Source organism: Trichophyton rubrum (assembly GCF_000151425.1).
Source record: "Trichophyton rubrum CBS 118892 genomic scaffold supercont2.1, whole genome shotgun sequence".
NCBI lineage: Eukaryota > Fungi > Ascomycota > Eurotiomycetes > Onygenales > Arthrodermataceae > Trichophyton > Trichophyton rubrum.
The window spans coordinates 3,476,692-3,491,376 of record NW_003456428.1 but is presented as its reverse complement, the minus strand read 5'-3'; the positions used below and the strand labels follow the sequence as shown (position 1 = coordinate 3,491,376).

General features: G+C 46.0%; 6 protein-coding genes across 6 annotated transcripts; 3 read left to right on the top strand and 3 right to left on the bottom strand.

The window, feature by feature from the left end:
• Positions 1–254: 254 nt before the first annotated feature.
• Positions 255–2,609, bottom strand: TERG_01320 (uncharacterized protein; the record flags this gene model as incomplete). Its single annotated transcript, XM_003239289.2, has 1 exon — positions 255–2,609. The coding sequence occupies one exon, from the start codon at positions 2,607–2,609 to the stop codon at positions 255–257; it is 2,355 nt and encodes a 784-aa protein (XP_003239337.2).
• A 2,166-nt stretch (positions 2,610–4,775) lies between these two features.
• TERG_01319 (uncharacterized protein) lies at positions 4,776–5,153 on the bottom strand (the record flags this gene model as incomplete). Its single annotated transcript, XM_003239288.2, has 1 exon — positions 4,776–5,153. The coding sequence occupies one exon, from the start codon at positions 5,151–5,153 to the stop codon at positions 4,776–4,778; it is 378 nt and encodes a 125-aa protein (XP_003239336.2).
• A 1,876-nt stretch (positions 5,154–7,029) lies between these two features.
• TERG_01318 (uncharacterized protein) lies at positions 7,030–7,338 on the top strand (the record flags this gene model as incomplete). Its single annotated transcript, XM_003239287.1, has 1 exon — positions 7,030–7,338. The coding sequence occupies one exon, from the start codon at positions 7,030–7,032 to the stop codon at positions 7,336–7,338; it is 309 nt and encodes a 102-aa protein (XP_003239335.1).
• Positions 7,339–8,387: 1,049 nt separating this feature from the next.
• TERG_01317 (uncharacterized protein) lies at positions 8,388–8,667 on the top strand (the record flags this gene model as incomplete). Its single annotated transcript, XM_003239286.2, has 2 exons — positions 8,388–8,466; positions 8,549–8,667. The coding sequence occupies 2 exons, from the start codon at positions 8,388–8,390 to the stop codon at positions 8,665–8,667; spliced, it is 198 nt and encodes a 65-aa protein (XP_003239334.1).
• An 859-nt stretch (positions 8,668–9,526) lies between these two features.
• TERG_11701 (uncharacterized protein) lies at positions 9,527–9,889 on the top strand (the record flags this gene model as incomplete). The annotated part of the gene is made up of 1 exon (XM_047750772.1): positions 9,527–9,889. One exon carries the CDS (start codon positions 9,527–9,529, stop codon positions 9,887–9,889), a length of 363 nt encoding a protein of 120 aa, XP_047605384.1.
• A 3,867-nt stretch (positions 9,890–13,756) lies between these two features.
• Positions 13,757–14,303, bottom strand: TERG_01316 (uncharacterized protein; the record flags this gene model as incomplete). The annotated part of the gene is made up of 2 exons (XM_003239285.2): positions 13,757–14,154; positions 14,204–14,303. The coding sequence occupies 2 exons, from the start codon at positions 14,301–14,303 to the stop codon at positions 13,757–13,759; spliced, it is 498 nt and encodes a 165-aa protein (XP_003239333.2).
• Between the last annotated feature and the right edge of the window lie 382 nt (positions 14,304–14,685).

Below are 14,685 nucleotides of genomic sequence, written 5' to 3'. Positions count from 1 at the left end.
TCATATATATACTTACATTTTTTGGCAAGCCTGCTTATATATATGCACCTAAATATTGGATACATCTTTCTGACAATATGATTTACGAATGCAAATGGGTCCAAGTAACAGTGGCTATTGCCTGATGTTCAATTAAGCCAGCATCTGATAGGAGTTCAAAAATATTACCATGTATTTCTATGAGTAGGGGCATTATTAATAATGATAAGCACACAGAAGTGAATGATCTTGTCCTAGTCGGGTTAAATAAGAATCTAAAGGTTAGAATAAGATGCACCCTCCTCTTCCCTGTCCTCTAGAGGGGTTATAAACTCCGTAAGAGGTTCCATATCAGACCTTGCAGTCTCAAAGGTATCGGTGAGGCACAAGCTGTCACCTTGGCTGTGTTCTTGCCTGCTTGCTGATCGAGAAAGAACGGTTTCCAATGATGTAATTCTGCAGAGTCTACCTTGGAGCCGTTCAGAAACCGTACCATTTTGTCCAAGGGAGTCTGCTCTTTTAAGGCCTGAAACGCCCAAATCCATAGTCGAGGGGGTGGTGAATGGATCAGAGGAATCGGTGTCTCTAAAGCCCAAGATAGCAGCATCCGCAGTAGTAGGAGGCGTAGACGGATCCAGAGGAAAAGGTGGTGCATATGTACGACGAGACACTCGTAGTGAAGAAGTGGGCGTGGATGGGTTTCGATGATAGGGTGTTGGGCTCTCATCTATAATTTTTGGACATCTCCGGACAGAGTGAACTTTGAAACTTGCTTGTCTTGGAGTTGGTGACATTGATCCAGGAGTGGAATAGAATGCTCCTGGGTTGTAACCGACTCCTCTATTCACATGCCCCAAGTATCTCATTCGTATTGGGTGGGAGCCAAGTTGATCGGCTGGGATCCTTCGATTCCTGGTGAGGGAAATATAACTGGTTATAATGCCACTCAGCATCGAAATCACTAGGAGGAGAACAAGAATGCTATGAATTATGGCTATCGCCATCCCAATAGCAAAAGCAGCCATTCTGTTCAGATTATGTTGAGCCAATAATGGTATGGACAGCAGGGCCGATGAGATGTTGCTAAACGATAGCGTGTATAGAACAATGCTCAGCCGTTTAGCCTCGAAGGGATTCATGGTTATAACGCAAATCATAAAAGTAATCTCGAGAATTAACAAACCAACGGTCTGAGATATCGGATTTGCGACTGCTCCTCCAAGGAAGCATGCACGAAGAAATTCATGCATCAACCATATCACACAAAAGTGCCACCTATCGTCCTTGAAGCGAGCCAGTAACCAGCCAAATCGCAATAGGAATTTAGATTCATTTGAACCAGTATCATGAACACAGGACTTCCACCACGGATAATTTTGTAGAGCTGTTGTAGAGGACTCTTTTGATACTGTACTGCCCTTTGTTGTAAGTACAAACCAGGGGATGATGTTTAACAAGTTCCTCCTTTCGAAAACGAGTGGCCTTCTCTCTGGCATGGATGTAAAATGAGAGTGGCGATAAGATATAGCATATGCCGTAATTGAAACTGATCCAAGAATGAGTACAAGGAACGTAATTGCTGCCAATGCTTTAACTGAAGCTGCGCCCCCAAAGCCGAATTGGAACAGTGCTAAGAAACTTAACATCCCAAATCCGATAAACAAGGACCGAAGTAGCATTGCCAGGACAAACTCTGGCCAATGTATTCGAAAATATGCCAAGTTTTGCGCCTGTCTTCCTTTAATGACCTTCCAATGGATAAGTAACTCAATTATCATTTTGACCACAGGTATCACTGCGGTCAGGGCAGCGATTAGGACTAAGACCCAGAGTAGTCCAGTAGTTAGAGCATTCACAGCTGGAATTTTCTGCATAGAGAGAGTTCCAGCGAAGCCAGAATAGTTTCCTGGCATTGGAAACCCATCATCGACAAGCTGGCCTTGCCATTGGAATGTCGATGACAAGGAAGCTGAGGAGGCAGAAGCATGATAATCTTGTTCATCCATGGGGGCCCATAAGCTAGTTCTCAAGGGTCCAAAAGTCCGATTGGATGGTGATGTGTTGTATATATTTGTAATATTGTAACCGCCGAGGTGGGGGAAAACGTTTCCAACAGGGTTTGCTCCAAGAATACGAACATCCCCTTTATCTGCTCCAACCAATCTATCTATTGAGCTCTGCATCGACTTGGAGTAAATCATCCCGGCAAAGGGTGCAAAATTCGACCAAAATTCGACCAACACTCGAGGCCAATTTGCGGAAATAGCACCAGTGAAATAAATGTGGTGCAGAACAGTAAAAGCCAGGAGTAAAGACGAAGAGTGGGAATAATGGAGTTGCATAGTCAGGATATCTTCGCCATAGATAATGGTTGCAAGGCTGAGGATGAATGTGATAAAGATTATCAGAGCCAGGAGAGATACCACTGCTTGTGGATGTGACATTGTAACGCCGTTGGTCACCGTTGAAGCGTAGCAGGCTATTTGAGATCGTGTGGAGTTGGAGAAAACCCGTAATACTGCTCGACCCTCCAAGTCTGGTAATCGTAAGGTCGTCTGTGAGATTCCTGAAATGTCGGTCGGAGCAACTTGCAGCAGGCCGCCATCTCCTATTTGACGCGAAGCATCCATGGGACAGAGACTATTCAACCAGTAGTCATGATAAGTAAATGTGTGATGGGCTCAGAGGGGAATAGTTATATGCTTACTTCCGAATATTTGCTTCACAAGGATCAAATATTAGATCAAATCTTCTTTTTCCATACGCAAAAAAGCCGATGTATACTGGAGAAATTAGATACTGTGCTCCAAATACCTGTATAATTTAATTATAGGGACAAGTCATACCCATAATGGATTCATTTTTGAGAGATGTATGGCCATCCAAGTGAAAACCCACCATCAGATCATCATGATAGTAAGCAGCATGAAATTGAGTTAATTTCACCATTGATTTGGCCATACAATCTCCGAAGTCTTCCGTATAGAGTGGCGGTACCCTTTTACCGGCGATACGCGCAGTTCTCAGCCGTGACCACTGGTTCTGCAGCTGCCCATTGTTGTCAATTACCTGCGAAGCAGCCCAGGAGCATGAAAGAAGTAAATAGAGTAGGGTTATCGTTTTCCATGGTATGCATAGCAAAAGAATCTTCATCTTTGATGGTATAGCCGTATAGCCGCAAAGAAAGGAGGAAGTTGGTCGAGAGAAGAATGCCGACAGAAAGCCCTCGAGGATAGGGATCCACGGTAATAGACGAGTATCAGGCCGAGCACTTCATAAATTGTTCAAGATGACCTCCGTGGGTGGCTTTCTGAGCTCTCCGGTGATATGTCACACAGGGTGTCAAGGGCATCATGGCGGCAAATCTGGGTATCAAAGGTTGAGGATAGAAACAAACAGCCTTTCCTTCCTCGGTTAAAGATGAGGAAGGTGGAATGGACTCCATCGCCGTTTTATGCTTTCAAAACGACCTTTGAAACAAAAGAGAAGGCTAGAGAGCTGTGTATAGAATGAAGATATTTCTTACTTAAGCCTGGTAGACATTAATTCTCACGGAACCCCTATGGCATTCCAAGAGTAGAATAAATCATGGAGCCTTGCAACATGGTTTGACACCCCTCCTGAACAATCAGGTAACTGCACCGCTCACGCATAGATGGAATTATGCGCCTAATCCGAGGCTTATACTCCGTAACTACTTTGTGTCACCTTGTCTTTCATTATATGCAAGGTCTTCAAGGAGAGGATGTTGTTGATATTGGCAATTTAAGCAAATCAACAGAGTGACGACTAGTGAACCTAAATAAACAAGTTAATTATGGGCAGTCTGCATTATGATTGGCTGACCGTCCTCAACCCCTAAAATAAACCAATGAAATCAATTTCTTGGTTCAACCCCTATTCCTCATCAAACAAAATCTTTCTCCCCATCTGACTACTCATGTCTTCCTCCAAATTAGGAGGCCTTATCATTCAATATTTTGGATAAACGCATAAGGGTTGTCCCTCACTTTCGGAAACCAGGCCGGTGAACCTGAGAAACTGGTCTTTCTCCTCTCCAGACTCTACTTAGAGCGTCATTCGGAAACACCCGGAGAAAGACAGACCACTTCTAAAATAGTTACTAGGAAGATACATAATGAATGCAGACTTTCTACCTGGATAACGTAGGTCAGCAATCATAGCAGGCCGACCTTAGAAGATGAAGACATCGACATAACGGGTCCAGCATACGATTACTGTGTAGATCTAACTAGTTACTTTCAATGCATCCACTGCTGTGCCGCCGGGGACGACGTAATGACCTTGACATAGTACAAATAGCTTTGCTTGTATGTAAAATTTTTATCTTACATACCGGATCGCTTCCTAAACAACAGACTTAAGCTATCTACGTAGAAAACTAGAAGATCGACTCTTAATCTGGAGTACAAATTTCACTATCAAAGCACTATCTCGGTTCAATTTGGCATAACATACTAGTTAATTAGAATTATATATGGTAGTATACCATGTTTAGAGAGAGGTGGCTATTTACTCTCCGTCAATTTGAATGTCTTTTATCCAAGGGTCATCACAGTAAGCCTTCCTTACCGGCCTTAACAATGAGATTTCTAAGACGTAGCTATCGCTTGAATTCAAAATCACCAAAATACCTGCAGCACTTCATCATGGTCGTATGTACTCCTGGGAAATTTCTAGCTGTTGGCCTCCTCAATCCGGTGAGGTTGCTTCCATCTCTTATACAACTCGGGAATTAGGTGGTCAGCATAATTACATGTATCTGGTTTCTCCCATTATCTAGTGACGAAAGCCTTCGCACGGTCCAACCAGTGCTTTTTGGGTGCAAGTGAGGCCCTGAGAGCAGCATTCACTACTGGTGGTCGCATATTCGGCTCGATCTTATACAGCTCTGCTAATTCGATATCATGTAACCACCCCAGTGCAGCCTCGGACCACGAACTATCCGCACATATATGCCCGCAGCGTAGCACCGAAGAGCTCAGCAAGTACGTAGATCGCATACACATTGCATATTCTGCATGTGCCTCGTCTGCTAAGACACGAAATTGACAGTATTCAACCAGTTCGTCCGGACTTTTCGGTTTTCTCAGGTGTCTTTCACTCAGATTAACAATTAGGAAATCACCGCCGACCATTCGAGCCGCCAACATCTCCTTATGGCATGGAGAGACGGTATATAGGAAGTATATGCCAGGCGGTTGATATGGCCACAAATTATTCCCGGAAGACAAGCCTAGGCGCTCGCATGTAGCAAGAGGCTTACCAAAAGTATTATCCATTTCTTTAAGAGGGCCATCTTCCGCTAAGCAAGAGTAAGGCGAGGGAAAAGGCAGTATGCTTTATTCCAGGTTATAATGTTAAACGTGCCGTGGTATATGAGTCATTAAATAAAGCCTGGACTGGTATATCGTCGGCGACTATCAGGTTCACAATTTCTGGTTCACCGTCGCTGCGGCGTTTGAACGATTTAGACTGTCAACGCAAATTCAATACCGTACAAGGTATTGAGTAGTTAGCCAGGCGAGAAGGTGGTTTAGGTACCTCGTGGTTATTTCAGTAACTACTTGACTCTGATATTCCAGCTCCTGCAGTGAAATACATACAACTATACGGAGTACTTCTCGAAGGCAAGCCGACCTGGAATGGTTAGCTACCACGGCCCACTGTAGCTTGTGCTAGAGCCGCATCAACAAAAAATCTCCCCATCTGGCGGTTAAAGAGCCGAGTTAGATGTTGAAGATATTCCAATTTCCAGGCAAAAAAGCTCGAGGGCTTCAGCTCCATCCATTCCGATAGGATGTGTGCACGTGACCACCCCAACCAGGACGAGGAATTTCAGAGCATCGATTTCAAGAAATATAGATACACATCGCTTCAAGGCAGTTATCCAACCCTAGAGGCAACACATGACGCTTTATATCACAGGATGAAAAGATAAAGACATCTCAGCTGTTCTAGATCAGTGTGGGATAGCAAGTTACTATGATATCATGCTTGGTTGGGCGGCTGAACATGGATGTATCGTCTTATTTATATAAGACCAAGATCCCAGTTTCAGACGACTTTAATGACACTAAGCCTTGTGGAAGCACATCATGGACCCTCGTCCACGTGGTGAAACGAGAATGATGACATTTTCATGCGGAGAGACGGTGATGACAGCAGGAGAGGGGAAGTGACATATCTGCAACTGTGAACCGGGAACGCGAAGGGAAGAGATGAGATAAAAATGAGATGCAACTTGCATTTGCATGGCTGAGATGACCACATGTGAAGATCACACTCATTAAGGGAGATTTCATGATCGCGTCATCGCGAAATAAGGACATGGTTGTCAAGGCACCCTGGAAAGAGAGTGGTTGAGTCTACCTGGTAGGAGGCCGGCGACTTGGCCAATTGACGACAAAAACGCCATTGGGGTCGGAAGCAACCCCCATTCCATACAACACCCTCAAATTGAACAAGGATGAAATAAGAAACAAAAAAAGCGTGATAGGTTCTATATGAGGAGGCTATATGCGGGCGACACTCAGCCTGAGGCGGATGCCTGTCTCTCCGTTCCAAACATATTAACAAATCCTAAATTCAATATCCAACTAGTTACCGAATCTCAGAGAGCAGAAAAAAGGAAGAGAAAAGATGAGGAGAAACGCAATCATCCAATATCCTCCTCTGGAAAGAGGAAGGTGAAAAAGTTTTACGGCTCAAATATACGACGTCAGGTGTTACAGAAGAAATAAACATTGGCGTCACAGAATCAACTAGGGTCAGGAGGATATTCTTGCTAACGGACAGCATGTCGTGATCAGAGCAAGGGCTATTTTAAGAATCAATAAGGGTAAGCAATCCAGTTCCAAAGGAAGAAATAAGAAATTGCTCTTCCCCGTCTGGTCCGCATCGAGCTGACGGATCGACATTGGGTGAAGGGAAAATTTTTGAAACGTCCTTACGAAAAATCTTGTCCCACGACAGAGTACTCATTCAAACACAATAACGTATCTATGGACAAAACAATTGAAAGGCCGAATGAAAGACGGAAAGTCCGAATACATTACAACGTCCTCATGGCAGGGACTTGACGTCAGACAAGTCACAGGTACCAGCGTCGGCTTCAGCACATGGGAAGAAGCCAAGCGACGGGAAGGTGATGGACAAGCAGGCCAGCGAATCAAGACGATGACAAGCTGTCAAATCTTATGCCACGTCTACGTCGGAAGGAAAGTACGAAAGCCTCTTGTGCTGCGTGTAGACGACGATATCGATCTGCATATGAAGCCTGAAGAATTGTCTATTCCAAGCAGTCGATTGGATAATGGCAAGCTACGCAGAAGTTGAAGGAGGGCAGAAGGTCATGCAGCATTTGGAGGTCTGGAGGTAAGCTACGCTGATGGCCTGAGCTACGGAGGCCCATGTGCTGGAAATCAAAAGGAATAGACGAACAAGGGTGAGTTACTCTCGCCGTGAAGAAGCAAAACAGCACATTTACGACGAAGGGGAACGCCCGATAAGGAAATGAGTGGTCTATCGTCGGTTGTTCCGTGCTGACAATATTCTGACTGATATAATTACACTTACAGAGTATGAATGGAGAAATAGAGGACATGTTCTAAGACGTTTGCCGAGAAATATATCTGCGCATCTTGATCCTCACCAGTGTAATGGTTACAGGTAAGGAACTAGTTGGGCCGGCCCGTGTATTTTCATCTGATCTCCGCATACCCGAAGATATTAGAGATACTAAAGTTTCTTACCAGATTATAACAAGTGAAATTTGAACGAGCCGTGCTCTTGACCGGAGGGCCCAGCATGGAGTAAGAAAGGGCATCAACTAAAGATGGAACTGGCAGAGAACAGCGTGAGATGAAGGGAGGCACTGAAGTTTGAGTATCATAACATGTGAAGTGGGCAGATTCACTCCAGCGATGGAACGCTGTCATAGTCATCGTCATCATCAGGCGAGACTGGCGGGAAGTCCGAATAATGAAAGGGTAATGCCGGTATTCATCACCATTTTATACGCCGTGCTCGGGGAGGGTCTCCAAAACAGTTTCTGAGACGGAGCAAGTTCTTTCAGAAGGCTACTGGAATGGCTATTATATAAGGGTTTTATAAATATAGCTCTAAGGAAAGTTTCACGGAATGACGGTCCTTCAGCACCGGCCCTATCTCACCAATGGCCATTTAGAGTGAAATTAATAGATCAGCTAACTAAGTATAGATCTCTGATGGTTTGGAGAGAGGGACGCGAAAAGCCAATAGGAGGCAAAAGCTGAAGATGAAAGGCCGCCCTCTTACCCAAACACACTTTCCCCCCCGGAGGCGATCCTATAACAGGCATCTTCCATGGTGATTACCCCAGGGAAAGCATAAAATAAAACAGCTCCATGAAGGACCAGGATAATGAGAGGATGAACGAGACTGAAGCTGAAAAGGAAATCATGCCGGATTACCTTATTGGCCGAGGTAACTCACTAATGTGGGATTTTAATGATTCCTATTCGTATTTCAATGATAATGAATGAGCGAACTAACAGTTGCATGACAGAGGCTGAAGAAGCGACTATTGATAAAATCACTCTGTCCATACACAGCACAGTCATTATTATTTCTCCAGGATTTGCCACAATCTTTTCACCGAAATCTTCCACGTACAAACCTGGTTGAAACCGAGTCCCTCGTATGAATTTGCGCTCCGAACCAGTGATAAAATTGAGGTAGGCTGACAGAGATGAGACCAGACGGATATACGGAGTACGTTATCTCGATCCTCGTTCTGTCTTCGGAATCTCCGTTAAACGATCGAAACAGAAGATCTACCCTGACAAGCGAAAAACTGGAGTCCGAAAAATGATGATTCCATCAACGTCTCCAAGGTGCTCCATCCGGACTTGACGTTGTTCAACTCCGAATGGACCAAGATCTGCTGACTGATGGATCTGGAAGTTACATACTCTGTAAAATGTGGATGTATCAAGAGACTGGATCAAGGTTGGGAATTGTAACATTATCGGGAGCGCCAACTATCCCCTATCCCCTCCCGCAATCCGGAGAAGGAGCCCAGGAAGTGGAAACTGCGAGACCGGAGTTGGCAGTTCGAACATGTCTGCGGCCTTGGAAACTGATTTCGGTATTTGAAAACTGAAAAAAAAAAAAAAAACCAGCCAGAAATAAATAAACGAGACAGCAAGACAGAGAAAGAAGGTCACACAAGAGCGTGCTTCACGGATACGGAGAGGATGTGAGTGTGAGTACGAGGCATGGCATAGACATGGTGTGGCGTGGTACAGAGTACAGCTAACGAATATATGAACCAACCGGGCGAGGATGGAGAGGCGCATGGCAACCGCATGGGGTTGTCCCTTTGTCACCTGGCATGGCCATGTACGTCTAAAGGAAGCGAGACCAAAAATCCAAGCCTAATCAACCGGTACGGATCCTTCAGAAGGCTTGAATGTAGTCCGTACGTACGGAGTGACTAACACACATAACCTGGAATAATGTGATAATAGCTTCTCTATCAAACATGATCAGGGAATTAAACTGTTGGGTAAATCAGCCGGCACATCCATCCAACCTCCTTGGCCGGACATACCTGTACCCTTGGAGGAGAAGGATTGATTTTCATGATAGCAGGAAGACCGAAGCCGGGTCACAATATGCATGCGCCAGGCAGCCTATGAGACAGCGTCTTGTCCATCTCTTTGACCCATCAGCCCATCTATATTTGTTGACGGAGTATATACACATCTGTCGACTCCGTCCATTGACATGGGGGGGAATCCACGTGAAAGACAGGGGACAGACAGGGTCAAAAAACAAGTCATCCATCTCAGAAACGAAGAAAATGGTTATCGTACATGAATATCGAAATCAAATACAGAGCTAGTGCAGAGATGTGATGCATGCATGCAGATGGATAATGGTTTTTTCTTTTCCCAAAGGATCCAACCAGGGCGAATTCCACGTGTGGACTGGGCGTGAGTACTTCTGTGGTGATGTCAGTCCCTCCCATACACTCTTATATTCGTACTTATGTATACACTATATGTCTACGGAGTACATGGGATGGATGGAGATGCCAGGTCTTTCATCCTTCGGCCAATCTCCTGCATCATACAAATATGTGACGAGTCGTGGATGTGGCAGCGGCGGCTCCGTGGCCAGCATTCGCCATACAACACTCTGACACATGCTGATTGAGTTCGAGATACACAGACAATGGGACGCCAGGGAGAAAGAAGTTGGATCACTTAAACTGAATACATCGTCGTTCTTGGTCGATCTGCTGGCCCAGCGTTAACAGTGCTCTCATTAAGTAACGGATGGACCTTTTCTTCCTTTTTTTTTTTTCTTCTTCTGTGCTCTTTCATCTCCAAAACTAAACATGGACCGTACCGAGAACCTGATGATACGCCACTACCATTCGTAATTGCAATACAGAAAAAGCAAATATTCATGAAGAGAGTATATTCAAATCATTTGTCAAAAGGAAAAAAAAAAGTGGAAATGAAAAAAAGACTAGAGCGAAAAAAAACGAGCAAACGGGGACGAAAATACGAGAATATGTCACAGAAAGCGGATGATTGGCCTGCACACGCCCTTTTCCACGTGGGAATCAGCCTAAAAAGGAGATGAAGAAGAAAAAAGAAGAAGAAAGAGACTTTGGCTGGTCCAATCTTCCCTTGCCCGTCCGCGCGGTTTACCTGACTGGCGGTACCTCTGCAAACTCAGCAGGCGAGACGTCAAGCGAGAGAGCTAGTGAAAGGATGAGGATGAGCCTGAGGATGAGGCTACAAGGCAAAAGGGGGATGTTATTAATAGGAAGAGGTCGGTTAAGGAGCATTGTCGACCAACCCTTAATACGATGCAAATGATCAGACGGACTATCAGCTTGGAAGGTCGAAGCTCGAAGTTGATAGCTCAGAGCTCAGAAAACTTGTCTTCTCGTGGAAGGTTGAGCAGCCTAGAAGGCTGGAGATTAGACATAATTCACTCGCTCGATCCAAGAAAAACTATCTATGAAGATTGGAGCAGAAGACGGACTAGAAGACGCCTTATCTCCATCCGTCCGTCTTGGGGAGCCCAGCACAGACCGTCCTCTGCGTTGAGGATGAGAACGGCTAAGACGGAGATGAACAGCGCAACCTGCCTAAGCAAGTTAGAGTACGGAGATCCAGTTAAGTCGGCCCTCAATCTGGCGACTGCCCAGGATAAACTCATCATTAGGCTGGACTGACACTAAAAAGTGGAATAATGAATGGACCCCGAAGGAAGGTCGAGAAGAATCAGAGTGGATGCGGACAGCGTTAACACTTGTTACTTCTAGTCCAAGGACCGGCGATCTGCGAACAGCCGCATCACAACCAACAAAGTAACGAACTTTGACAAAACATCCGCACTACCAATTATTAGGAACACCACGCAACTCCTGCGATAACCTGAGGGGACGAGTGATATATCTGTGTCCATCACGCCATCGCCGAGAAGCAATTTCCACCTTGTCAGCCACGTTTCGCCCGTTGGTGCGGATCAAAACAACTCTATTTTGCAGCAAGGCGAGGATAAGAACCCAGAACACATCAGACAAAGGTGTGTCATGTAGAGGTCTTGGTTTGACATATACTCGTGGTCAAGCCCTTGCGCAGAATTTTACTGGAGGTAAACGAGATGATTACGCTTGTTTCTTTATCTTTCTACTCTTTCTCATTATACACAGTGCCACCTCCTTCATAGTCTTTCGTCTTAATATTTTAATAATAGGTACAAGAGAGGGTCTTTGCCCTTATTCTAAGGGAATATACTCCATTGACGCCCTAACCCCATGATATATAATCTAACCCTTATTTAACCCACTAGTTACGGGTGAGAAGGGGACCACAGTTGGTTCTCACGATGATAGGTGTTTACATGGGTAGATATGTAAGTATAACGTGTTCACGACATCTCACCGGGCCATCCGTGTGGAGAGGTATTAATATTTACACGTGGAAATGACACGGACAGATGGGTTCTTCATCGATGGATGGTTTTCCTTACCTACATATGATGGGAAAAGAGTCGCTGGAGCCCCTGGAGCAGTTACATCATCATGAAGCAGATCTGATGAGACGGGAGCCCGAACCCTGTTAACGTGGTATGCGGGATCGATGTGCCGATAAGCCAGTATCCCCGTCGAGGGTAGCAGTTGCAGCGAGCAGATGTTCGATGCAACGGCCACCAAGGTGCGCGCGCGTTTCAACAGGATGTTCGTCCGGGTTCGTCCTGTCTTGTGGATGGACGGTTATGGTTATGGTTAAGGAGATGGAGATGAATATGGAGATGGCTCAGGGTCAAGGATGGGGAACACCGGTCAGGTAAGCATCATGTAAGAAATATAGAGTGCCCTACTTTCTTACACTACTCGTGCCTCAGGCCCTCCCTCGTTATTACTATGGATGCTCATGGATCACGCCGATCGGGGCAAGCACCATCGGCTTCCCCGGCGGGCGGCTTTTTTCCTCCGCTGCTTTTCTTGTCACCTCCTGGATCATCACGTTACGAATTACCGCAAATTCTTCCTCTTGATCTTTTTCTTTTCCCGGCAATCAGGACGGGGTCCCGCCAGTTGGTTGGCCTCGTTTCCTTTGGGTCGTTTTTATTTTGTTTTATATTTTTATTTTTATTTTCACTTGCGACGAACCCAAGCCAGTCAAATATAAATTACATCGTATTACGCCCGTGTAAGTTGTTGCAGCCCGTGTGTATTAATCGTATATACACTTATTTGAGCGACCGGCAAAAGTATGTCATTTTTAGAACTCATTCTAGCCGTATTAGGGAAAACCTGGGATCCCTTTTGTTTGCGTGTACGGGCTGATACAAGGGGCCTTTGCTTTTGCCCAAACAGAGGAAGGGTAATGTTACCTGGGATGGCCGCATCGGGCGACATGAGACGACTCTGCCCCCTTTTGGGTCTGGTTCCTTACATCGGTACCCCCCTTTTTTGCACACAATACAGACCTCCAAGGGGCCTCGGAGTCGCAAGTCTGAATACCCACTGATCCTCACTCTAACCCAACACTTCTTAGTCCATCTCGATAGGCAGAGCGAGAGCAACATGCTTGTTTAGTTAGTCTCCATCCTTCACCGTTGAAATCCTGGCCAAGGAGTTGGGCGAGGTGGTTTTAAAATAGCATCACCCATTCTCACTGCTTCAAATTGTGCCCTCCGGTAGTCGTATTTTATACTCCATGCTCCTTAGACCCCATTTATTATCGAACACCCCAGCACGGAGGATTGTCCCTAGTTACTTAAGAAGTATTCCTTGACAGGTACGGAGTACTCGGAGGTCGGGTTAAATCATGTGCTTGACAGAGCCTGTTCCATCGCTCATTATTAGCTCAAGAAGCAACAAGTAAGAGACTGTGCCTTGCCTGCGCTTCCGTTGACCTGATTCTGTCTCTGCCCAACCTTCTTTTTCTTTTATTGAATCTTCCCCCCTTTCTCGTGGCTTCAGCCAAACGTGCATATCTTATTTCTCCGCTGCCTTGTTCCTGCCTGTACATACATACATGTGAGCTATCTCATGACGAGTGGGAGATCAGCAAAGATGAAACACGCTGTTTACGATCAGCGAGATCCCGACTTCCCCCGCCGATCAAAGCGTCGGCACGAAAAAGGAGAATTACTCGCGTGCTGATTGGCCACAGCGGCCCCCTTGATACACGCGGCATCGCTCCACCAATTACGGGAAAAGGAAACTGCTTTTTTTATGTCATTGGCTGGACAGGTGTGGAACCCCCTGCAAGACAAGCTTTCCTGCCAAGGCCACGCTTGGACCCTCAGACCCCGATCTGGCCGCCCCGCGCGCCTCTGCCCGAGAGGTACTTCCGAGCTCGGCTAAAATGCTACTGCGGCGGAAGTACCGCGCGCCTTCTTGCATCCCTGCTTCGACCTGCCGGATCGGGCACACGCCCTTCCAAGAGCCCTGAACCGCTGGACCAAGCGCATGGCGAACCAGGGAACCAAGCGCCGTTGCGTCGGAGCACGATGCTGCAGTCAGAAGGTCAATACTGATAATCGTTGGTCTGTCCTGTTCAAACAAGGAAGCTGACCATACGGAGTAGTCTTGTGGAAGATGTTGGTTTTTCGCCATGCCCACTCCTCTTTCACCTGATACAGGGAAGGAAAAAGCAATCGTCTTACACATCAACCTTCATACGTAATGCGCGGTGATCTTCCCACTTTTCACGTGGAGGGCAAAGCGCCATGAAACGTCGGCTGGTCCCTCCTGCAAGTCGATCACAGTGGGCACTGACCATGCTTCTTCTTGTTTGCCTCCTGGGTGTATATTCTGGACATCTCTTTCATACCTGACACATCTCTCCCGGGCAAGTACTCCGTCTGCTGCAGGAAAAAGACGATTTTAGTATTTAATTCCCGATCAATAGCCTCTAACTCTTATTGGTCACTCAGCCGTCTTTCCCAACCAGCAGGCAACACACCGTTTGTCTCCGTTTCTCGTGAGGGGCAGTGGCTGGTCTCACGTGTGGTATGCGACGATGTTTAATTAATTACGTACATGATTGTGTGAGGGGCGGTCAGGGAGATGAGGCTGGCTCTGCTCTCTCGTTCCAATTTGAAATATCCAGTCCGGCTTCGTACTGCCGAGGCGTCAGGGCGGCGGCGGTCCCATAAAGTACG